The sequence below is a fragment of the Equus asinus genome, chromosome 21 (assembly GCF_041296235.1).
Source record: "Equus asinus isolate D_3611 breed Donkey chromosome 21, EquAss-T2T_v2, whole genome shotgun sequence".
Lineage (NCBI taxonomy): Eukaryota > Metazoa > Chordata > Mammalia > Perissodactyla > Equidae > Equus > Equus asinus.
Window position 1 is genome coordinate 51,557,447 of NC_091810.1, and position 24,270 is coordinate 51,581,716.

General features: G+C 51.7%; 1 protein-coding gene across 4 annotated transcripts in view; it reads left to right on the plus strand.

The window, feature by feature from the left end:
* The window catches only part of CCDC12 (coiled-coil domain containing 12), a 58,510-nt gene extending 36,444 nt beyond the window's left edge, over positions 1-22,066 (plus strand). For 3 of the 4 annotated variants that reach the window (XM_044754669.2, XM_014828817.3, XM_070492960.1), the window contains 6 exons: positions 277-344; positions 17,252-17,331; positions 18,990-19,051; positions 19,502-19,536; positions 20,601-20,677; positions 20,775-22,066. In XM_044754669.2, coding sequence (XP_044610604.1) covers positions 277-344; positions 17,252-17,331; positions 18,990-19,051; positions 19,502-19,536; positions 20,601-20,677; positions 20,775-20,857 — 405 coding nt within the window. In that variant the 3' untranslated portion in view covers positions 20,858-22,066. Of the gene's footprint in view, positions 1-276; positions 345-17,251; positions 17,332-18,961; positions 19,052-19,501; positions 19,537-20,600; positions 20,678-20,774 lie in introns of all 4 variants that reach the window. The other variant, XR_011496458.1, reaches the window with a different exon arrangement.
* Positions 22,067-24,270: the final 2,204 nt, after the last annotated feature.

A 24,270-nucleotide genomic window follows, 5' to 3' on the forward strand; every position in this document is an offset into this window, starting at 1 on the left:
TAGTGTTCTCTGAGGGCCACCACGGGCCTGGGCCTGGGCTGACGTCATGGATTTTTAAATTCTGCAAGGGGAGTTAAGGGGTATGGAGCAAGGCTCCAGCGTTGTGCCCATTGGTTGCAGCAGGCATGTGCCCCACTTGGAGGCTGGAAGACCAGGCTGGTCCTTTCGAGGGCATCTGGCTCCAGAGATGTCCTGTTCTTCATTGGCTGCTTAAGCAGTATGGACTGAAAGTAGGAGTGTTCAGCTGAGCGGGTGGTTTTCTCCCTTCCTTTTCAGGACAAGGAAGACGGGGAGCCAAAGACCAAGCAGCTCAGAGAAGGGGAGGAGGAAGGCGAGAAACACAGGTAATGCCCCATGTGTAGCTCTCTGCCCTGCGCTCTGCTCCAGCACCTCTTGGTTTCCGCATCCTCCCAACTCTGTCTTTAGTCTACCCTGTCCCTTCCTCTCCACCCCATGCTGCCTGTTCAGACCTGAAAATCTCACTCTTCTCCACAGTCAGAGCCTTCTTTGCACCCTTTCCCCCACTGGGCATCTGGCTCTTACTTAGCCACCAGCATTTTCTTCTTGACCCTCACTTTATGTCTCATCACTCTGATCCTCAAACGCCTTGCATGGCTTGGCTTTATAGCACCTGCAAAGTCAGGTCCAAATTCTGCCTGGTGTGTGAATCTCTGCCTGGGCCATCTGGCCTTGTCCAGCCTCCTCTGGTTTCGCTTAAGCACCCCTGGGCACTCAGCATTTCCTGACAGTGTCATCTGTTTATGCTGTCCTCTCAGCCTGGAATTCCTTTTCATCTCCTGTCCACCTTTGACATCTGAGTCTTCCTGTAGAGTTCAGCTCAGAGGTCTCTGCTTCTTTCTCTTTGTCTCCTCCCCTGCCCCCCTCAGTAATCCGTGGAGAGTGTTTATCTTATTTTTCTAAATCTCATCATCTAGTTTAGTCAGCTTAAATCACCTAAACATTAGCACTCTTCCCCATGCTCTCAGGCACGCTGTCCGACCCCCAGTCTCAAGGGCTAGAATCTCTGCAAAGCTTCGGATGCTGCTTTGCATCAGCAATTCCCAGGAAACATTTGTGGAGCCACTGTGTGGGGTGGGGAGGGGCTGTGTGGTTGGTCTTGGTGAGCTGGGGAGAACCTTCATGTCTCCTAGCACTTCCATGCCAGAAGTTCCAGAGATCTTGTGCCCTCCCTCCGGTGCCCAGGCCTGAGGTGGGGCCACAAGGTAGCTGGAGAACTCTGCTTGGAATCAGACTTGGTGTTTGTATGGACAGGTGGTCTTGATGTCCACTGCGCTGAGCAGTTTCCTTCAGGCGCAGGGCCTCTGCAGGTGCCTACTCACTGGGGAAGTAGATCTTGATGCCCTGAGAAAGCCAGCCTCCATGGCCTGTGTGTTGAGGGGGTGCAGCAGGAGGGGACGCATGCTCCCTGGAGGAAACTGGGCTGGCAGTTGGGAGCAGGCCTTCCTGATGCCACAGCCTCGTGTTGCCTTCACAGTGTGACTGGAACCTTCCCCAGGTACAGGCCCCTCAACTCTGCCTTCTTATTCAGGAGCCTGTCTCAAAGGAAACAGGGCTTTTTCAAGTCTGCAGGGGGGTGTGTGTGCGTGCATGTGTGTGACTTGACAGTTTACAAAGTGCGTTCACACTGTCCTCACAGCAGCCCTGCAGAGTCCTTGCCACCTCACTTGGGCTGAGAGGTGGTAACGGCTCTGTGCTGAGAGGCTGGTGACGCTAAATGGCAGCGCCAAGACCCTCACCATCCTAGCTCTGGGCTCTGTGCTTTTTTATTGGGCCTTAGTGCCCCTAGCACCTCAGGGGGTCTGCACTGATGACAGAGATGAAGACCAGGTTGTTGCTCCTTTGCTAAGTGACCCCAGCCTTTTGTGGTTTTAGGGTGGGTGTCTGCACAGTTTCCCCCATTCTGTGGTAACTGCTTAGAGAACCTTTGGTTCACTTCTGGTTTGTTCTTAGGTTCTCAGTCGCTGGCTAGAGCCTTGAGTCCCAGTTTCTGGGCCATCTTTGCTTTGCTGAGAAGTCCCTTCTCTGAGCCTCCATCTCCTTAATGAGAAAGAGAAGGGTCACTGATTAGCAGGGGGGTGGGTGGATCATAAGTAGAAGACTTGAATGTTGAACCATGTGGTTGAATCTCAAACATGGTGTTGAGTGGAAGAAAAAGCAGACTTCAGAATTGAGACATACAGGGCAGGAACATTTATATCAGATTTAAAGCGCGCCCAGTGATATGTGTGTTATTCAGTCAACAAGTACTGACTTGATTGGTTGTATGATTTGTACAGGGCACCATTCTAGTCCCCTGGGAAGGGACAGTGGACAAAGCACAGTCAGGGAGCCCCTCGTGGTCCTGACATTCTCTAGAGCGACAGACTGTTAACAAGGAAGCAAATGTGTGGTCAGATGTCTGGGGCGGTGGAGCGGAAGCTGCAGAAGTGTAAACATGCCCGTGGGGGCATCACCGGCTCCTGGCCTCACATTGGCTGCTGGGAAAGGGAGGAAACAGGATTAGGGAAAGGCTTTAACTGGCTTCAATATGTGATTTCATAAAAAAAGAAAAAAGAGAGAGCAAGGAAGAAACCTGTCTCAAATATGGCAAGATGTTGCTTTTCTTCACACAGGGAGGTGAGTACATGTGTTGTGTTACTCTAAACTTTTTTGTGTGCCTGAGATATTTCATAATGAAAACAGTGTGAAAAACAGAGTGAGGGAGACGCATAGTTCCACGTTCCTGTCAGCGAGCTTCAGAGGCCTGCTCACCTGCTAGGTCTTAATGCGTCATTTGTGGTAGAGCATGAGACCCTCTCTGAAGTCCCATGCTCAGCCCGCCGAGCCTGGCAAGTGCAGGGCCACTCCTTTGCTCATGGCAGCCCAGGGACCAAACATGCTGGACATTGAATTGGGTTCTGCTTCAGCTGATCCTGTTTCGCTTTTCTCTGATCTGGCCTTTTTTGGGTGGTGGAATGTGGTGGAACGGGTCTGGCCTGGTAATCAGGAGCTTCACTTCTGGGCCTGTCCCTCTAGAGACTTCGGGCAGGCAGAGTTTGACTTCTCTAAGCATCCCTTACCTGGCAGGGCTGCTCAGTCACTCTCAGTTGTCAGGAAGCCCAGCCTTAGCTTGCAGTGGAGTTGTATCCGTATTTGCAGCCCCCTAGGAAAAGTGGACTCTCCTGACTTTAACAGGCTTAGAGTAAAGGGCTTGCCCGGGTTATTCAGGAAGGCAGGGCAGAGCCTTGGTTTCTGTACCAAGGGGCCAGATCTGTGTGGGCTTAACCCCAGACTGCAGGGTCCAGGGCTCGGGTGTGGGCTTTCCAGGAAGAGCAGGAGGTAGCAGTCTGTGTCCATCCCAAGAAGGGGGGCCTTTCTCCTCATCTGTACCCCAAGTCTGGAAGAGGACTCCCAGCAGGATGCTTATGGCGTGGGAGCGGGTTCCACAGGGCCCCTAGGCCACAGCCACCTTTGACAAAGGGGAGAAAGGGGCGACCTGCCAGTTCCACTGGGAGGGGAGGAATGACCTCTGAGGCCAGTTGCCAGTGAGCATCTCGGCTTCCTCAGCTGCTGGGAGGTAAGAACAGCCCACTTCAGTTCAGGTCAGCCTGGGTTGAGCCTAAGTGCCAGGTGGGAAGCCCTGTGGGCACCAGCCCTTCTGAGGTGTCCTGAGAGGAATGCAGTGCCCACACCGGGCTGCCTTCAGCTGAGGGCAGCAGGACAAGGCCTCATGGAGAACATTCCTCTTGAGTTTGAGTCTGGAATTCTAGAGGGTAGGATGTGGGTAGCAAAGGTGCAGAGGTGTGAACCAGCAATGTGGAAGGGTGAGTGGTGTAACCCCTTGTTGGGGAGGCATGGACAGACACCCCCAAACCCCCTGCACATAAACCCCAACCCGAGCTTTATACAGGTCACTGGAACAGGGAGGAAGATTAGCGGTGGCCTGTAGGCCCTTGCACAGACACGTGACGTGACAGGGGGCCTATTCCGTTGACTCGTGTTAGGTAGTTCATCGAGCCATTTCTTAGACACTGGATGAGACTCAGGGAAGTAAATGCTGAGACAATTCTTTGTTCAGCAGCAGGCCCCAGAATTGGAGGAACTAGGCAGGTGGAGAGAGCTCCAGATTTGGAAGTAGCTCCTGGGTTTGAAGCCAGGCCCTGCCAGTTACTGGCTTTCTGACCCTGGGCAAGTCACATTGCCTCAGTGAGTCTCACCTGAGTATCTTCAACTGAAAGATGGGGAGAAAAATAAAACGTTCTTCCCTAATAAGAGGAGCAAATGCCATAGCTGTTTACCTGGCTAGTGCCGAGGCTCTGGGTGGAAGGAAGACACTCTGAGGCACTCTTGAGAGAGCTAAAGGACTGCAGACAGCTGGAAAAGGCAGAGTTCACTTTTACATCAGGCCTGTGCTAACTGTACGAAGAGGGCAATCGTTGGGAAAACCGCGAGGTGAGTGGATGAGAGTAGAAATAAGCATATGTGGCCAAGAAAGTAATGGTCAGGAACCTCTTTGTATCGCCTCCCTTGCTTGGTATGTAGGTTGTCCTCCGGAAGTAAGATGAGTGGCCTCATTCTGCAGATTCTGTTGTCTGACCAGATACACTGGAGGGCCAGGGCCTGTAGCTGAGGAAATGGGACTATCCCACAGGATTGGAGCAGGCACCCCAGGACCTCGCCCCTCACCAGCCTTCCTGGAGAACCGCTTCCTCCCTCTCTGCCAGTCTCCCCAGGGAGACCCTTTCAGAATCTTAGCTGTTCTAGTTCCTTTGCCTTTCCTTATAAATTTTAGAATCAGCTTGTTTATTTCCATAAAAAGCTTGCTAGGATTTTCATTGGAATTGCATGGAATCTATAAATCAAAATTCCTCTTTAAATGTTTTTTTACTCTTTTCAGGATAAATCCTATCCCATCCCCATACAGTCAAATCCCCACTGGATGGGAATCAGCCCCTGCAGGTCAGCCAGCCCGCCCAGGCTCTGTGGGAAGGAAGGATGTGCACCCGTTCCCAACAGGGCCCCTGTTTCTTGTCTGGGCTGTATCTGCCCTCTCCCAGCCAGCCTTCCCTTGTAGCTAACTCTGCAGGGATGTCCATGACTCATCTCTAACACGGCCCCCTGCTTATTGCCTAGATAAGATGTGATCTGGTGGCCCTGGAAAGCTGGCCCACAGAAAGGGGCATTCACATCAGCTGCTTTCGCTTTTTTTAAGCCCTCAGTCACTTCCTCCTGATGGCTGGTCGGCTGACATGTGCTGTGGTGGCATGTCTAGGGTATGGTTTGTGGCCGAGAGTCACGGCCACCCTACCAGGTGGAAGGAGAAGGGAAGTGTTGCACACCCTATCAGGCATGGGGCAGGGGAGCGTGTCTTGTTGAGTGCCTGAACAAGCAGTCCCAAACCCTCAGCCCCCACAGCCGCCACCTCCCTTCGGCTTTGGCTCAAGGTCTGCATCCAGCTGGAGCAGTCACCATCCAGGGACAGTGGTTCACCCTGGAGTGGGTGTCATGTCCTGCAGGAGAAACTGGGCCACTAGCCTTCCTTCTTCAGGATGGAAAACCGGTTCTCCAACCCATGTGGAGAGAGGTCCCACCCCAGCTGAGGCCCAGCCCAGCTCTGGCCTACTGCCCAAACCCCGTAGGCTGGCAGATACCAGGCCTTCCCTCTGCAATTTGGATTCTGAGGATGGTTTCTGTGCATCAGGGCGTGCTCACAGATCCACAACGTCAGCTGGATGTGGCAAACATTGCTCCACTCGAGTGGTAACAACCAGAGTGCCTTCCCCCACCTCCTGAGTTATCTTACTCCCACTCCAGGCCCGAGGGTGTCCCAGCCGTGGGCATCGGGGATGGACTGTGGCTCCATGACTCTTTGCTGAGGCAGCAGAACAGGGACCTGCGGCCACCCTGTTTTTCCTGATCCTGTTGCTCAGTAATCGGCCCAGGAATGTGGGAGAATGAATCAAGAGAGAACTGGTTTAAAGAAGGTGGTGTCATGGGAAGCCAACTCAACCGTGTGACCAGGCTGGGTGCTTCCCCTGACTGGGTCCTTGCTGTGTGGGAAAAAGTCATGATCTTGTAGGTCATGATCTTCACTGCTTTCAAAGCCCTTCTCATGAAGTCATCCTCCCTGTTCTGGGGGTAGGAGTGGTCAACTGTGAGTGAGGAGGATCACGCAGACGAAGTGATTTGCCTAAGATCTCCCAACTGAGAGGGAGTGGAGAACCATTGGGACCCTCTCCTGGTCCCTGTCTGCTGTGCAGTCAGGGTGGAGAACAGCTGAGCTTGTCCAGTCATCAGGTGACAACTGGGGAAATGGAGCCATTCCTGTCCTCTGCCTACAAGCTCCCAAGGCAGGCCAGGCCTAGTTCTGCTCCATCGCCTTCATCCTTAGTGCTGCCCCCAAATGGAGAGGTGCTGTGGTCTTTGTCCCACATGCCTTCTTGCCTGGGACGGGAGGGGTGGGCAGCAGGGGTGCCAGGCAGCCTTGCGGTGAAGGGTGGAAGGTCCTTCTGTGACAGCCTGCAGCAGAGCTAGCAGTTTGTGGCACAGGGCACCCTGACGGGGTTGAGCACAATCCACCTCCCTGGAGTGGTCTGTGGGTAGGTTGGGCCCCAGGAGGGTGGGGGGCAGTAGACGGTGCAGGCTCCTGTCCCCCCACCATCTGAGCCCCAGACAGCCAGTGTGGCCAGTCCAGTTCTCATATTGTGGGCCTTTGGGATTCAGCTCAGCTGCCATGAACCTTTACCCCCTCTTCTTTTTAAATTTAAATTGATATTTAAAGTACATCAATTATAGATTTTTTTCACTTGTAGAAACTACAGAATGACATGTATCTGTGCATATCCTGCTGTTTTGTAACCTTTTTCACATACCATATCATGACCACCTTTTGGTAAATGTATTTCTATAAAATCTTTAATGGTTGATTGATATTTCTTTGAGAGTACCATAATTTAGTTTTCAGTCCTTGAGTTTTGGTGCATCAGCTGTTTCTAGTTCTTTAAGCGCCCCTTAGCTATGTGTTTTCAGGTGGGATGGGTGCAAAGCTCAGCCTGTCAATTTAGAGAACCTGGACTGGACTGCAGAGTCCTGGGTGGGAGTGGGTGCAGACCACATGAGTCAGATGTGATGGCAGCTCCCGCTGGGCAGGGGCCTGACTTAACTAACTCTTGGGCCTGGTCGTTGCTGTTTCTAAACCATCCCTCAGGTGCTAGCCACCTGGTGTTCTTAGCAGGCCTTGGGGCTGACTGGTGGGGTGAATTTGGGTCATCATGGCTGTTCATTTGTCTTGGTGAGGCTCTCACGTGGGTCCCACCCCCTGCTGGCTCTGGCTCTTCTGGCCTACGTGGGTTTTTTTTTGGGGGGGGGGTGGTTTGCTGAGGAAGACTGGCCCTGAGCTAACATCCGTGCCCATCTTCCTCTACTTTATATGTGGGACACCTGCCACAGCATGGCTTGCCAGGTGGTGTGTACGTCCGCACCCAGGATCCAAAGGAGCGAACCCTGGGCCACTGAAATAGAGCGTGCAAACTTAACTGCTGTACCACCGAGCCGGCCCCTGGCCTCCCTGTTTTTAAGGCAAAGGCACAACTGCATTATTTCTAAAGCTCCTTCCGCCTCTGACACCTGTGACCCACTGTGATTTTAGGGGCTGAAGGAGGGTCCTGGCAGCTGGGAGAGATGAAAGGATGGAGTTTCGAGAATGGTGCTGGAGGCCAAACTCCTGGGGTTGGGGAGTGAGGGGGACCCAGGATGACTTTTTCCCTGAAGGAATGCTGAGGGCCAGGAGCGCTGGCTGAGCTAGCTGCAACCCTGGGCAGGAACCCCAGTCACTCTGTCAGGAGGCCTTTACTCTTCCACAGTGACTGCTGGTCCCTGAGGAGCCTGGTGTGGGGAGCTGGAGTAGGGGTCCTCCTCAAGGCCAGAGACTTGGGTTTGGGTTCCAGCTCTGGCTCTTCCCTCACTCGAGACCTTGGGCACATCCATGAATCTCTCTGGACTGCTTTCCACACCTGGAAAATGTCAGTAACCACCTCCATCTTCTGTTGAAGGGCAGTCCTATGAGGCAGCCTCTGAGAGCCCGCTTGTGGAGGGTGTTCCTGCTGAGAAGGAAGCATTATCCATTCGTGATTGTCTGCAGTTTGGGGACGGGGGCAGGACATCAAGGCCTGGAGGACACAGGAGCTCCCAGCCCTATTCCTGAAACTTTCCGAGGAACTGTTTGCCAGGGGTTGCTTGGGAAGCTTTGTCCATGTGACATGGCCCTGTCCACGTGGCCAGTTCTTGTGTCCTGTCCTCCAGCTGACCTGCGTCCTCTCTGTATGTCAGAAGGACAGGACGCCTGGGGTGGGTTGGCAGGATGGAGGTGGAGCTGGCTGGATAGGAGAGGGAGCTTTTAACGTCCTGTTTCGGTTCCTTGTGCACAGATGGAGGCCAGAGTTGTCCTTCTCGGAGACAGTTGGGGAAGCTATTGGGCTCTGTAAAAGGACCATTTGCAATTTAAAATGCAGACAAAGAGAAGAGATTAGTGGCTACCAAGGGAAAGGTGGGGTGGGGGGTGGGCACAAAGGGTGAGGGGGTGCACTTACAACATGACTGACAAACAATAATGTACAACTGAAATTTCACAAGATTGTAACCTATCATTAACTCAATAAAAATTAAATTAAAATAAATAAATAAATCAAAGGTCCATTTGCTGTTAAGCCACTCTCAAGTGTCCTAAATTAAACTGTTTTACAACCACCCAACGAAAACATCCCTCCATGGCCCATCTAGTTCCAGTATCTGCGTTCTTTCTGCCCTCGTCTCCTACTTCACCCTATCAGGGTGAAATTTCCGGGTGTTCTGATTTCACTGTCCTGAGCCCGCCCTACCCCCACATCTTGGCGGTCCTCTGGAAGGGTGCTCGTAGCTTACTCTAGGGGACTCTGCCAGAAGAGAGCACAGAGGTGTCTGCCTCATGGCTGTTACAAATTCTGCTACCAGAAACTTTTGTACATAGAATGCTTTCTTTTGCTTGTCCCTGTTTTGTTACTCTTTCTATGGAATAGTTTCCCCAGAGCAGGATTGTCAGGTCATGGGGTTTGAGCATTTTCATGGATTTTGGAGGAAATGACCAGACTGCCTCTGGAGCAGTTGTGCACATCATTTGGGGTAGTTGCCTCTCACCTCGTTTTCCTGGGCCTCTAGGGCCTGGCCTCTGGCAGCAGCAAACAAGGCCTTGTTATTTATGTTGGGGACCTGGGGTGAGTGTCCATGTGCAGAGCCTAAAACAAATAAAAGGTGATTGGGTGTGTGCGAATGTTTTCCTGGAAGAGCTCCTGAGTCTCTGTACTCTGAATGCTAAAACTGAAAGTGCTCTGCGATTAGAAGTGCTCATATCTCCAGCCAGTGCTGGCCTCCAGGAGCCATGCAGGTCCATTCTGGGCTTGACTTTCCCTGTGATCTGTTACTATGAGGAGAGCTCCACGACAACTCTCTCTCTGGTCCCTGAGGGGGCCTGTATGGGAAGGAGGGACCGAGGTAGTCAGGTGGAGTGGACCTTGTTCTCAAGGAGCAGGCCATGTGGTAATGTCCCATTCTGGCCTCTCTCCAGGGGTCCAGGGCAGGGGGCTGAGTGTGGCGTGACCCCAAGATCTATGAGGTGAGAAGAGAGGCTAATGTCCCAAATGGTTAAGAATGAGTTGGTGAAGTGGGCCAGGGGCTAGGAAGCCTCCATGAGCAGTGTAGACTTTCTCTGAGGTCTGTTTACCATTGAAGGAGTTACCATTGTTTACCAGGAGAACCAGATAATCTGGAAACTTCCTTTCGCTTGGACATTCTAGAACTCTACTCCTGGGTTTTATATTTTACAGAGAACACCAACTCTCTCTACCCCTACCCCCTTCCCCTGAATGGCACATATGGAGGGTGTGAAAAAGCACTCCCACGGGATGATTTCCCAGGAATCTTCCTAGCTAGCCCACACCTGGGGTCCCTGCAGCTGGCCTTGAGGAAGACTTCACAGTGGTCACCACACCTGCTCGGGCACTTAACAGGTCTCCCCACACCTTGGTGTGGAAGCGGAGGAGAGGAAATTGAAAAGGACGTTTCCTGGTTTAAGAAGGAGACTCAGGGACCGGCCCCCTGGCCAAGTTGTTAAGTTCATGTGCTCCACTTTGGCGGCCCGGGGTTCTCCGCTTCAGATCGTGGGCGCAGACGTGGCACTGCTCATCGGGCCGTGCTGTGGCAGCATCCCACATAGAACTAGAATGACCTACAACTAGGATATACAACTATGTATTGGGGTTTTGGGGAGGAAAAAAAAGGAAGATTGGCAACAGATGTTAGCTCAGGGCCAATCTTCCTCACCAAAAAGCAAAAAGAAAAATAAAGGAGACTCAGTAGGATGTGAACTTGGACATCGCCCTCTTGCTTTGCCACAAAGACAATGGAAGTCACTTAGGAGTTGGCTCCTCTCACCCAGCCACATTCCTGCCCTATTTGCGTCTCCTGGGCACAGCTTCTTTACTTCCTTCGTTGTCTTCCCAAGTGCTAGAAGGCCCAAAGAGCCCTAAGCTACCCATAACACTTTCCCAAGTGGCCTCTCTGAGTGCGTGTATTCAGCTGGAGGCAAGTATGTGCCCAGCCCTTCCTGGAGCTGCTGGGTGCTAAGTGCTAGAACTGAGTCTCTAGGAACTTGTAGGGCAGGGCATGCAGGACAGACATACAGCCATCAAGGGGCCACATGCATAGGATGTGATGGCTGTTGGGTAGAGAGTAGAGGGGCAAGTGGGGCAAAGAGGGGCACAGGAGAGTAGTCAGCTGTGTCTTTGGTGGGTGGGGACATTTGGGAAAGGGGAGGGGCTGCTCATAGTGCCACCTTGTTGAGCTAGCTCTTACTGGGCAGAGAAGTGTGTAGCAGGCAGGGCTGCTACTGACCCAGGGAACATTTGATTGTGGGCTCTGGGGACCAATGAGGATTGAAGCCAGGATGGTGTTAAGAAGTTTAGACTTGTTTGGGGGACACTGGGGGCCCTGGACCAGAGAGAGTGAAAGTGGAGGTACCCAGGTGGCTGCCCACATAGAGGGGACTGTGGGTGGTCTAGGGCATTTGGGTGCAAAGTGCAGGGTCCTAGAAGGTACAGGGCTCACTGTGCTGCCCTTCTGCCCACGGACTCCAGGCAAAAAGCCCCCAAAGTAAGGCTTGGTCTCCGCTTCCCTCTGGCCAGGGGGATAGCCTGACCCCAGGCCACAGAAACTGGGGGCCACTGGCGCCCAGGTGCAGAGGGCTTCCTGATGCCGAGCCCGCCACAGTCCCCTGCTTCTGGAGGCCAGCCTCACTGATGTCTGCTCTGCATGTTTCCTCTTTTTTTGTTTCCTTTTGTCTCATTGATTGTTTCTGTGCAGAAAGAATATTAATTATATTAGAAATTGTAGAATCTGCAGAAAATCAAAGATGCAAGTAAAAATCACTTTTAGAAAATTACTGTCAATATTTGGGTTTTTCTTTTTGTTAATTTTCTGTTACACGTTCAGAGCAATCTTCTGCCAACATTATTTTCAGTGGTTATATAATGATCCATCTAATGTCTGTAGCTATTTAGGTGTCTCTTTGTACACTTTTTTTTTTGTATGTATAATTTTTTGGGGGGGGTATGTAAGGGATTCATAGTTCAGAATTCAAAAGGTCTGAAAAGGCATACAGGGGAAAAAATTTTCCTTCGCTCCCAACCTCCCAGTTGCAAGACCACCTTTGGGACCAGCTTCTTGGCTCCTTCCAGAGTTAGGCTGTGCACAGATACGCTGATCTGTCCCTCACATACACATGCTTGTTTTTACACATGTGATACACACTATCCTACTGTTCCTCACCTTGCACTTTTCAGTGTAACAGTACAGCTTGGCAATTACTCCACAAAAGTTCATAAGGCGCATTTTCATTCTCCCTTTGGCCATGTGGCATTCTATTGTTGACGTGGGCCAAAGGGCACATAACCAGGGTTTGCGTGGTGCCCTCCCCTTCCCCTGGGAGAGGATTAGCTTAGGGAAGGGGCTCTCGTGTCTGTGTTCTCCAGAGCGCCTGACACAGGACTCATGTGTTTTGTAGCCTTAGGCTGGGGGAGGGCTGGCTGGATTGCCCACACTTCCTGTAGCCTCTTGCTCAAGCATTGCCTCAGGTGCAGGAAGGCCTCGTGAAGTTGGAGCCTGGTTTCTCCTTCTCCTGTCCAGAAGATTTCAGTCCAGAGTCATTCCACTCCCAGTTCTGAGCAGAAAGGGCTGCAGCAATGAGTAAGATAAGAAGCCAGGCTGTTGGGTAGCCCAGGTTCTAGGACTCATTAGTCTCACTAATGCCAGGCTCATGGAGACCAGACACACTGGGGAGGCAGGCAGGGAGAGAGTAGGGAGGAGGCTGTTCTTTGGCTAGGCCTCAGCTGCTGGTGGTGTGCCCTGGCCAGCCTTGCCACATAGTGTGCGGTGTGCAGAAATAGGCGCACCCCTGCCACCCTGTGGGCCACACAAGGACCACTTTCTATCTCCTTGGGCACCCCAGCTCATTGGGGGGTATTTTGAGGGTCCTTAATGGGCCATGTATGTGTCTGCTGGGCTGCTCGTTCCCAACTGCACTCAAGGGGTACTCTCTGGACTTTGGAGGGTTGACTGTCCCATCTTGGGACCGTCTGCTATATTATCGTCATAGCACATAGAGCTCTCAGGGTTTGGGGAGGGGCTTCTGGGGCAGCAGTGTGGAGTGGAAAGGAGGCAATCCTGAGAGAGCTGACCTTTGCCCTACAGGACATCACTCTGTTCAGTGTTGATGTCCACAACCTGTGTCACCTACACACAGCCTCCTGAGAGATGGATATCCTTTTTTTTTTTTTTAATGAAAGTGAACTGTATGTATATATTTTTTTTAGAGATCGGCACCTGAGTTAACATCTGTTGCCAATCTTCTTTTTTTTTCTTCTTCTCCCCAAAGCCCCCAGTACATAGTTGTATCTAATTGTAGGTCCTTCTGGTTGTGCTATATGGGACACCACCTCAGCATGGTCTGATGAGCAGTGCCACGTCTGCGCCTGGGATCTGAACCAGTGAAACTCCAGGCCGCTGAAGCGGAGCACGCAAACTTAACCACTCAGCCATGGGGCTGGCCCCGAGAGATGGATATCTTTGATTTCCATATGGAGGCCAGTGAAAACATGACCCTTCCTATCCATATCTCAAAAACATCAAAGCTGGGGTTTGGACCCGGGTCATACTGTTGGAAGTCCAGGTCTCTAGCACCTCTTCCCCCAGCAGCCTCCTCATTCTCAAATGGGGGTAGCAGAACCAGTGTTTGGCTCCAGTGGCCTCCAGAAGAGTGAACTCCAGATGCCAGTGCCTACCTAGTGAGTGCAGGCAGCTTCAGAGTTTCCTGGCTGGCACCGTGTAGCCACATCTACCCCATCTCCAAGAGCTATGGCTGCTCTCGACACTGTAGTGGGTTTCCATAAGGATACAGCATACATCCTTAACTTGCCAAAGGACTGGGACCTCAGAACCCCTTAACACCATTTGCCACTATTCCTGTATCCTGTGCTTTGTTGCTATATTTTAAATCCCACAAGTCAAGTCCTTATTACTATTTTATACAGTCAATGTTCATTTAGATTTGCCCACATATTTACTCTTTCTCATCCGTTTCATTCTTTCCTGCAATTTCATGCTTCCGAGATCATTTTTCTTCAATCTAAAGCACTCCGTTTATGTATTTTTTAAGAACACATCCTCTGATCTGATGACTGATTTTCCCAACTCTTCTTTGTCTGGAAAAGCCTTTCTTTGAAGGCTATTTTACCTAGATTTGTCATTCTGGTGTGGCATTTTATTTACTCTCAGCCCTTCCCATGTATCACTCCATTGTCTTGTGGTTTCCATTGTTTCTGTTGAGAAGTCAGCTATCAGTTTGAGCTTCTCCTTTGAAGGTTGGTGTCTTTATTTAAGAATCTCTCTTTGTCTTTGGTGTTTAAGAATTTGACAGTGATTTGCCTAAGTATGCTTTTCTTTGGAGTTCATGGTGTTTCTTTAATCTATGGCTTGATGTTTTTTGTTAATTCTGTAAAATTTTCAGTCATTATCTCTTTAAATATTTCTTCTGGGTCTCTAATTGCATGTTATGTATGTTAGATCTTTTCACCATGTTCTATATGTCTCTTATGCTCTCTTTCGTATTTTCCAACTTTTTTCCCTCTCTGTCTCAGTCTGAATACTTTCTGGCTTGTCTTGCAGCTCACTAATCCTTTCTTGAGCTATATCTAAACTGCTGTTGAACCCATTAAGTTCCTAATTTTGGTTATATTTTCAGCTGTAGAATTTCCATTTGATTAATTTTTACAGTTTTAGATTCTCTGTTGAAATTCTCCATTCTGTGGTATACCTTCTTGAACTTTCATTAATTTGAGTTATTTTATATTTTATTTCTGATAAGTCCAATATCTGGATCTCCCGTGAGTGTGTTTCTAGTGTCTTTATTTTTTCTCATGGCTTTGATTGAATCCTGGACATTGTGTATGAAAAGTTCTAGAGGTAATTTGGGGCTCTGAATAATTTATTTTCCTCCCAAGACAATTTATTCCAGCTTCTGGCAGGCAGTTAGGCTCAGGGTGCCCTGACCCACCCTTTCAGGACTGATGAAGAGGCTTACTCTTACTGAAAGCAGATTTTGTCTCTTCAGCCCCCTGAGATCGCAGGAAGCTCTGCTTGGTCTCAGCTTTTCAGCCTCTGCTTGTAAATGGACAGATGCTTTAAGGGGAAAGAGACACCCAGTGTCAGGGCCCTCCTTGTTGCACTTCTCTTGTCTCTGTGGCTGCAGCCCCTCAGATCCTCGGTGCCTTGGTACTTCCCCAAGGCCAACAAATAGATTTCTTTAAATACACCCGCTGTCAGGTTTTTTGAGTTGTTTGCAGAAACAAGGAGTTAAACCTTGGTCCTGTGTTGGAAAAGCCAAGCCCCCTGAGCAGAACCCAGTGCCCATGACCTCTCCCAGAGGTTCTTGGCCTTTGGTGGTGATAGGGGTGGGGTGGGGTAGGAGGGACAGTTCATTGGGCATTTGTGAGGGACAGTCTCTTCAGTAGCTCTCACAGAGAGAACCAGAGGAGGGCTTGAATGTAGCTCGACAGAGCTGGACCCACCCAGCATAGCCTCCTTGTTTACAGATGTGGAAAAAGAGGCACAGAATGGGACAGTCCCACAGTGACTGGGACCCCAGTGTTCAACTCTAGCAAGCAGCAGAGGACAGTGAGTGGCCCAACTGTGGGGGGCAGAAGAGTGTTATACAGTCAGCCCACCAGCCGATGCTACTCTTTCCTGTCACTTCTGGCCTTTCTCTGTCTCCCTGTTGTGTCCTCCCTCCTTCCACCTGGCCTTCTGAAGCCCAGGCACCTATGGGCTGAAGGTGTGGGGCCTTGGTGCTGTTCCTGTAAGCTCTGGGTACAGTTCTCTGCACTCCTCTCTTGCTGATTTCTCACAGAACCCAGGAGCCAGTTTCTGAGAGTGACAGTTTGTTGTTGTTTTTTTTCACTAATCCCTGCAGTTTTCTTCCCACACCCAGTTTCTCTTCCGCTTTTCTCCCCTCCCTGTTATGAACGAAAGTCAGTGCACCAGATCTTGCACCACTTTCTCTCCCGGTGAGAGCTGACATTTACCACCAGGCCTGAGGCAGGCATTAGGGGATGGGGATGGGGTGGGTGTCCCTGCTCCCTAGAGGAAGCAGACCCTGGGAGTGCGTGGCAGGCTTCCTCTACACAGGCCATGCTGGTACTGCCCCCTGGGCACAAAGGTTTAGCCTAACCCCAGGGCTGTGGGCCTCAGGGGCCCTGGCAGAGGGGAAGCAGGCAGGTGGAGCTGGTGAATAGGGGCCTGGTTTGGCATCAGAAAGCCTCCAAGCTCAGACCACTGCCACTTGCTAACTGTGTGGCCATAGACACCTGCTGCCTCACCTCTGGAAGAGCTTGCCTGCCCGGGGGCTATGGAAGTCAGCAATGCTTTTGCCTGGCATGGACAGAGGGTTTGGTAGATGACAGACTGTAGGAGGCCTCCTGCTGGGACAGTCTTCCCTGTTCTGTAGGCGTAGGACTTCTGAGGGACCAGCAGTCGTTGAAAGGGCTCAGAGGAAGTAGTGGGGAAGGAGGAGGACCCACCCACATCCCAGTCTCACTTGGCTGACAGGTAGGGGGACAGCTTCCACTCCCCTGGAACCTAGATGGTCTGTTCCAGTGTCTCTCTCTGTCTTGCCTTTAATAAGCAGCAGCCTTAGGAACTCTCCCCTTGCCACCCTGTGCACTTAGCCAAGGGCTTCTCCTCTTGCAGACAAGCTTCTAGGTGTGTGGATTGGGGTTTGATGAGCTGCTGAGCTGGGAAGGTCCCCAGTGAGAGCTTGGTGCAGCCAGCCGTGCCTGAGGAGACTGAGATAGGAGGAAAATAACACCACTGTTGCTGGCCCATCGCAGTGTGTAATCCTGGTCTCTTGTGGCTCCTCCCCATTCACAGAGGTCTTGGGCTCTGCCTTGGTAGCATTTGAAAGGCCTCTTGCAGGAGTGGGCCTCTGCAGTTCTCATGGCTGTCCAGGTGGACTGTGGCTTTCCCAGTCTTGCACACTGTCATGCCCGTCCCTCAGCCTTTGCCAGCCACTCCCAGCACACCCAGACTCTTGCCACAAGTTGTTGAGGGACTGTGTACCAGTGGCTCCAGGACACAAAGGCTCTGAGAAGGAGGCTGGGCTTGAGGAGCCAGTGGGTGAGTGCTGGCTTTCTCTTTTAGGAGTAGCTCAGCCCAGGAGCTCTGGCCTGACTTGGAGTCATACCTTGTCTTGGTCTCAGATGCTGCAGCCACCACTGTGTGACCTTATGAAAATGGTGCAATCTCTCTGAGCCTCAGTTCCCTTAACTGTTAAATGGAGGTAATCCAGGAGAGACAGCTAGTGGATGCTCCCCGAGCATCCCTGGCCCCAGCTCTGGACGAGAGCCTCCAGTGCAGGCAGGGCCTTGGGAGAGCAGCCAGCCTGCTTGCTAATTGGCAGATAAGGGGGCTGAGGCTCAGAGAGGGTGCCTGTCCCAATGATGCTTCTGTTCCCATGTTTTCCCTCTTCACCAGGCCATTTCCAGAGACCCTAGGAAAGTTGGGAAATAACCAGCTTGTGTGGCTTCATCACAGTCTGACCTGCAAGTGTATGAGGTGAATGAGACTGTCACACACTTTACTACATCTCTGCTTGATCTCTGTGCTCTCGCAGGGAACTCAGGCTGCGGAACTATGTCCCAGAGGATGAGGACCTGAAGAGGAGGAGGGTGCCCCCAGCCAAACCAGTCGCGGGTAGGTGGCTGCATCTCTCCACTTCTGCTCCATGGCACTGTCAGTTGCCTCCACCTTGGCTGGTGTTGCCCTCTCTTGGGAATAACCTGTAGTGCCAGGGCTAGAAGTTGGGCCTCCAGAACCCTGTCACCATCTCACAGCAGATGCACAAGTTGAGTGAGAGCAGAGAGCCAGTGAGGGAGTGAAGAGGTCTGCTGTGCCTGCTCTGCCCTGCTCACACGTTGACTTGGAGGCCTCCCAGGGATCTGCGAGGGAAGAGACCACATCCCCTCAGAACCTCTCTGGGTTGGGAAGTGGAAGTGGCCCTGGAGCCTTGGACAGCAGGGGCAGGGTGAGATGGGTCCTGCAGGCCTTGGAGGGTTGGAGTGAGAGACCCTGAGGAGGGTTCAACCACTCAGGTGCTCAAAGAGCAGTGTCAGGCAGATGCTCGCCAGGCTCGAGGTGTGGCAGTGCCAGAACACAGACGATGGGGAAAGATGTTCTCACCAGTAGGGAGAGAGCCCCGGGCCAGGGGCTGCCCAGTCTCGCCATGGCATGGGGAACAGCACAACAGCCAGGCGCATCTGGCCAGCTGAGGCCTGTCCACAGCCGTCCACACTGGAGATGCTGGGTACTTTATCATGCAGATCCCTGGTGCTGTTTTTATTCTTTGATTTTGTTATCAATTTTCAATTTTATGAGTAATAAATGAGTAATTACATTTATCTTGTAAAAGAATGAAGTGCTACCCATTTGGCCACACCCCAGTCTGCTTCCCCGTGTCCTTCACCCCTGAGAGTCACACACTTACCAGGTGATTTGCTTCATGGTTTGGGCCCCACTGGGGGGGACATTGGCACATGTAGGTGGGAGGCAGTAAGGCAGGACGAAAGAGACGGATGTGGAGCTGGTTCTTTGCCTCAGGATCAGCACCTATGGCTGGAGGAAAGTGAGGCAGGCCAGGGAGCCATGGGGGAACATGGGGCAACTGTGAGGGGGGTTAGAGGAAGCCCATGGAGCCCAGATTTGTTGTCAGTGCTCTCGGCATCTGTCCTCTCAGGGGCAGAGCCCTCCTGGTCATTCTCCCCAGAGGTCCATTGTGCTCTCAGCAGCTGGATGGAGCCAGGAGGTGTGTGAGTGCAGGCCTCCTCAGAGTGGCTGTCCCCTTGGTCTTGGCAGCACACATCTTAGTGGGATGGGAAGAAAAGCCTCCTGTGCCCCAGCCAGTCCAGGACCCAGAGGATGTCCTCGGAGGCCAGGAGCCCGTGGAGGTTATGGAAAAATCCAGTCCTCAAGGCCCTTCAAAAACCATACCTTGGATATATCCAGGCAACTCTCTCATTTCACAACTGGGGAGCTTGGGGCTGAGATGATTCCTAACTGGAGTTCTGGGCTCTGTCTGCTCCAGCTGCCTCCCGCTGGCCCTCCTTCACCTCAGGATTGCCTTCATCCTGGGAAACTGCAGCCCTTCCTCCAGACCTGCCTTTGCAGGGGCTTTGCCTCTGGCTGGTTTGGGGCCAAGGGGAGAGATAGGGGCAAGAAAGCCCAGGATCTCCCCGGGGACCTGCCTGCACCCTCTTCCCCTCTCCGGCAGCTGCAGTGTGCAGTATCATACTGCAGTGTCGCTGCAGAGTGGGCACCTTTCCCACAGGCCTCCATTGTTGTCTTGCACCCTCTAGTGGAAGAGAAGGTGAAGGAGCAGCTGGAGGCCGCCAAGCCAGAGCCCGTCATTGAGGAAGTGGTGAGTGCCTGCGGGTGGCCCTGTTCTCCCTCGCTGCTTCTGTGGGTCCTTCTCTTCTTACCCACCTACTCTCTCTCCTTTCTCCACCTTCCTTTCACCACTTCTTTTTTTCCTTCCCAAATCCCCCCAGTACATAGTTGTATAGTTTTAGTTGTGGGTCCTTCTAGTTGTGGCATGTGGGACACTGCCTCAACATGGCCTAATGAGCAGTGCTGTGTCCATGCCCAGGATCCAAACCCTGGGCCGCCAAAGCAGAGCATGTGAACTTAACCACTCGGCCACGGGGCCGGCCCCTCACCACTTCTTTATTTCCTTTCCACCTCCCTGCTTCCCCTCACCCCCCTCCTCCATCCTCCCTTTTCTCCCGTTTTCCTATCTCTGTCTCCTGTCTTCCTACTTCCCTTGGGGTTGGGCCCTTCCAGCCCTGACTTCTGTCTCCTCCCTCCCTAGGACCTGGCTAACCTTGCACCCCGGAAGCCTGATTGGTGAGTGTTGCCCATGTAGGACTAGTGCATACTGATTGGGGCTCTTGTGATGCTAGACATGGGCCTCAGGCTGGGCCTTCTGCACCCTCACAGCAGGGATATGGACAGTATAAACTTACAGCTACACGAGATAATTACTGTCCGAAATCACTGTTGAGAAGGACATAAACGGAGAATGAGAGGGAAGTGATGGGAGATGACACCTGGAGGGTGAGGAGGGGCTCAGGTAGAGGGAAGAACAGCAGTCTGCTCAAGAAGTCCCTTCTGAAAGCGTGAGGACCTTACCTCAGAGAGCTCCATTTGAGCAAGTCCGACCTTTGCCTCTGGGAGCCACAGGTGGAGGCAAGATGGTGGCAAAGGCAGTTGCCACCCAGTGCTGCCATCAGTTAGCCTGTTCCCATCTGGCCTCAGTTCCCTCTCTGTGAAGTACTTGTTCTTCCCTGGTGTCCTTGTGACTGGGCTGAGAAAGAAGGTGAGAGAGGCCATGTGACCTGGGGCTTGTGTTCTATTTTACCTTGGGCCAGAGGTGTGGGCATATCCCTCTCGCCTGCAATTCTGTGTCAAGTACAGCACCAGCTGAAGGTGTTCTAATTTGATGAAACAAAAGCATGAGGCATATGTCCTAGGAAACCCAGAGTCAGAGAAAATACGCTGAGTGTGTGTGCACTTCTGGAAGCTCCCGGTGGTGAGGGTGAACATGTGGCTGGAAGATAAGCAGGACCCACAGTGGGCTGGGACAAGTCACTCCCTGATGGTGACCAAGGGGACCAGACCAAGAGAGGACCCCTGAGAAACCATCTACCCTTGCACACCCACTCAGTGCCCTGTGTCGGGTGGGTCTGTGGTGCTAGTCTCTGCCTCACTGGGACTGGGAGGGATGGCTGATGCTGGGTTTTGGAAGATGCAGAAAGGGAGAGAGAGGAGAAACCTGCCTCCTCCTCAGGGCAATCTCCTCAGACAACCGAGTGTGATTGCTAATGCCAGAGGGGCTGTGGGAGGGAGGGCCCCAAGGCCACACCAGGCCAGCCTTCAGCCTCCAGACTCTTCCCACCTCTCTGCTCCAGGGACCTCAAGAGAGACGTAGCCAAGAAGCTGGAGAAGTTAGAAAAGCGGACCCAGAGAGCCATTGCTGAACTGATCCGTAAGTGCAGGGCCTGGGAAGGCGGGACCCCTGCCCTCTGGGTGGTGGCCCAAGCACAAGGCCCCCCCTTCACCCTTCTTGTTTGCCATCTATCCAGGCGAGAGGCTGAAAGGCCAGGAGGATAGCTTGGCCTCTGCGGTGGACGCCAACACAGAACAAGAGGCCTGCGACTCCGACTGAGGCGTGCCCTGTCCCCTCACCCATCTGTCAGCCCTGTCCTTGGGCAAGGGTAGGGGCTGGGCTTGCCATCACTTCCAGTTTGGCTTCAGAGCAGTGACTCCCTGCCCCATCAGTCTGAAAACCCCCCACCCCCATGGAGTGAGGTCAACTCCTTGTCTCCTGAGTGGTCCCCACCACCCTGAGTGGGGACAGAGCCAGCAGCAATTCTGTAGACTGGCTGTGTCTGTACATATGTATGTGTTTGGAATATTTTTTTAATCTCTGGAAATAGAAACAAGCAGACCCCTGTGTGTGGTAGAAACCTATCACATATTTCCTGGGTCCTTGGGGCACTGTGGGATCGGGCCCCAAGACAGGGTGGCTACAGAGGTCATGCTTAATTTGTAAGCCCTGTGTTGGGCTGAGCATGTTGAGGCTGGAGGAGTGGGGAAGGCCCAGGTGTGACCTTCAGGGCCTAGGTCTTGACCCAGTCCTTGGTCAGTGATGGTCATCTCAAACCCTTGGGTGACAGAGACATGGTCTGAGAGGATTCTTAAGACCTCCCACAGGCCTAGGCCTTGCAGTAGTCTGTGGGACAGCCTGGAGAGGCTCCCATCTTGGTCTTCTGTGGACCCCCTCAGAGTGTGAGAGGGAGAGGGAAGAGACTGGGCCCATGAAGGGGGTGAGCTATACCCTGGCCAGCCTCAACTCTAGGCTGCTCCAGATTTGAGGCCCCCAGCACTGTTCTTTTCCACTCTGCCCAGCCCCAGGCAGCCCCTCTCCCCACTTCACCAGTCAGCTAGACTATGGCTCCCCTAGGACAGGGCCCCTGTGTGGGGGAGGGTGGCCCTTTCTGCTAGAGACTAGAGTATTGTAAGCTGGGTTTCACATGTGGTCTTGGACCCTGGCCCCCCAGGTCCTGGCTTTTGGACCATGAGCCTCCTCTGTGGAGCTGACTCTCCAGAGTGACTGGCTGGCCACAACTCTGACTCCAGGTACCTGTGGCCAACTAGAATTTCATCTCCCTCAGAATGATAACACTCTTGAGTTTCCTCCAGGGTTTCCCTGTGAGCCTCCTGCCCCTGAGTCATCCCAGTGTGTTTTTTCCTCTGTGCTGAGATGGCCTGGCTCTGGGAGGCAGTGCTGAGAACTTGGGCCATAGAGGTGGAATATGTGCACACAGGGACCAGCACACTCATTCAATAAAGTAAATACTTTAAGTTAAAATTATGCAACTACTCTAAGAAGGTAATTCTTGTGTAAAAAAGAAGCAGAGTCTTACAGCTGTGAGGGCTGAAGTGGTAGGTGGCTGGCTGCTGTGGTGAGCAGTGGGACAAGGCTAGGACTCTGATTCCCACAGGGACGTGGATCAGACATGCCCACAGGTGTCAGGACTGGAGCCAGGCTCCCTCTGAGAGCCGGGCTCTGGGACTGGGCATCTTTTCCTAGGAATAAAGGAGGAAAGCACGTCCCCCACTTCCCGGGATTGCACTGGAACAGGGTGCTTGTCTGCGGCAGTGTGAGCTCAGACACCCGGAGACTGGGAACTGGGCTTCCGCTCAGCACCCGCCCTGGGACTAGAGCAAGGATACCCCACAGTGTGAGCCAGAGGGCTAATGCAGGTCTGCTTCTGCTTTTACAACACTACAGGAAAGCTGCCCTACCTGGAGACAGAAAAACAAAAACTATTATGCATGAATTAATTTAAAAATATGTGAGAAAATCCAATGCCTTAAAGAATGACCAGCAACCATAAATTGGGAGAATTTGTCCCTGAGGAAACTGAAACAGTAACATCCTAACAGGCTTTAAAATGAGCATTTGTTTATCACCAGAGTGATAAAAGAGGGACTGACCCCCATAATTCAAGTGACAGGGATTAGATATAAGAAAGAACTGATTAGAAATCTGGGAAATAAAGCATGTTTATTAAAATAAGAAACTCACTAGAAGAGCTAAATAATAATTTACAGCCAAGGAAGGGATTAATAAATTGGAAGTTACAGCTGAAGATCCAAAAGGTGGCGGAGAGGGAGAGGGTAGACTGAGAATCTTAACGTGCTGATAGATGTCCTTTAGCTGACGGGAGTTTGGGAAAATAAAATCTAAGAAAGAAGTTACTTGAAGAAGGAATAGCTGACCACTTCTGTTTCTGGCATCATGGTAGAATAGTTACCTGAACTGATCCTTTGCATACAGTTAAAAATACCAGGTAAATAAATAATGACAAGTACTTTTTAAATGCACCAATGAGCTGGCAAGAAACTAAGGAATACTCAGGCAAAAAGGTAAGAGAAGCAGCAGAATGCCCTGAAGGCATTTGACAAACCACGTGAAGCTGAGCATTGGTTTTTGGTGCTCTCGGTGCCTGGGGCCCAGACAACCTAATACCTGTGCATAATAAGGGGCCTAGTAGCAGAGCCCTCCATAAAGGTGGGGCCCCAAAGGGCAGCACCCTCTGTGAACTAACAATAAATCTGCTCTCTCAGCATCTCAGAGGAAAACTGAACCTTGCCACTTACTGGAGTGAAAAAAGGTCTCCCTTGAGAACTGAGCAAGCCCTCATGTGGGTTTGTACATGACAAACCTCAGCCAGGAATTTAAAGTGGTCCCAGAATGTAGGGGTCTCAGACACTTGATAGAAGGAAATGCAGATCCTACCTGAATGAACCTTTATTCATCCTTAAAGAATGCCCACCGATAAAGTTCCAAGAAAAATGAGCAGCTTACAGAAAAGTTCACCAGATATATTAGGCAACAAAGCACCCAGAGCAAAGGACATCAAAAGGAACATGGTAGAATCAGACTTGCGAGGACTTCAGACATTAGAATTATCAGATCATTTAAATGTTTAAAGATGACTTAGGAACTAAAAGGCTTGAAAATAGGAATAGATTTGCAAAAGAACCAAAGTGATGCTCTGGAAATAAAAATTATTATAGCAATTAAAAGCCGTGTATCTATGAATTAGAGCTAAAGAGAGAATTTGTGAATGGGAAGCGAGATCTGAAGAGGTTATCCAGAAAGCAGCCCAGCAAGATAAACAAATGGATAATGTAGAACAAGAGGCTGGGAGATATGGAGGACAGTGAGAAGATCCAACACACGTGTGATTGGAGTTCCAGGAAGGAAAACAAGGCAAAGATGAGGCAGAGGTGATATATTTTTTTAGGGGGTGAGCGAGACTGGCCCTGAGCTAACATTTGTGGCCAATCTTCCTCTTTTTGCTTGAGGAAGATTGTCACTGAGCTAACATCCTTGGCAGTCTTCCTCTGTTTGTACGTGGGATGTTGCCACGGCATGGCTGGATGAGTGGTACATAGGTCCGCACCAGGGATCCAAACCCGTGAAACCTGGGCTGCCAAAGTGGAGTGCACGGACTTCACCTCTGTGCCACCTGGCTGGCCCCTAGTATTTTTTTGAAGTGACTGTGA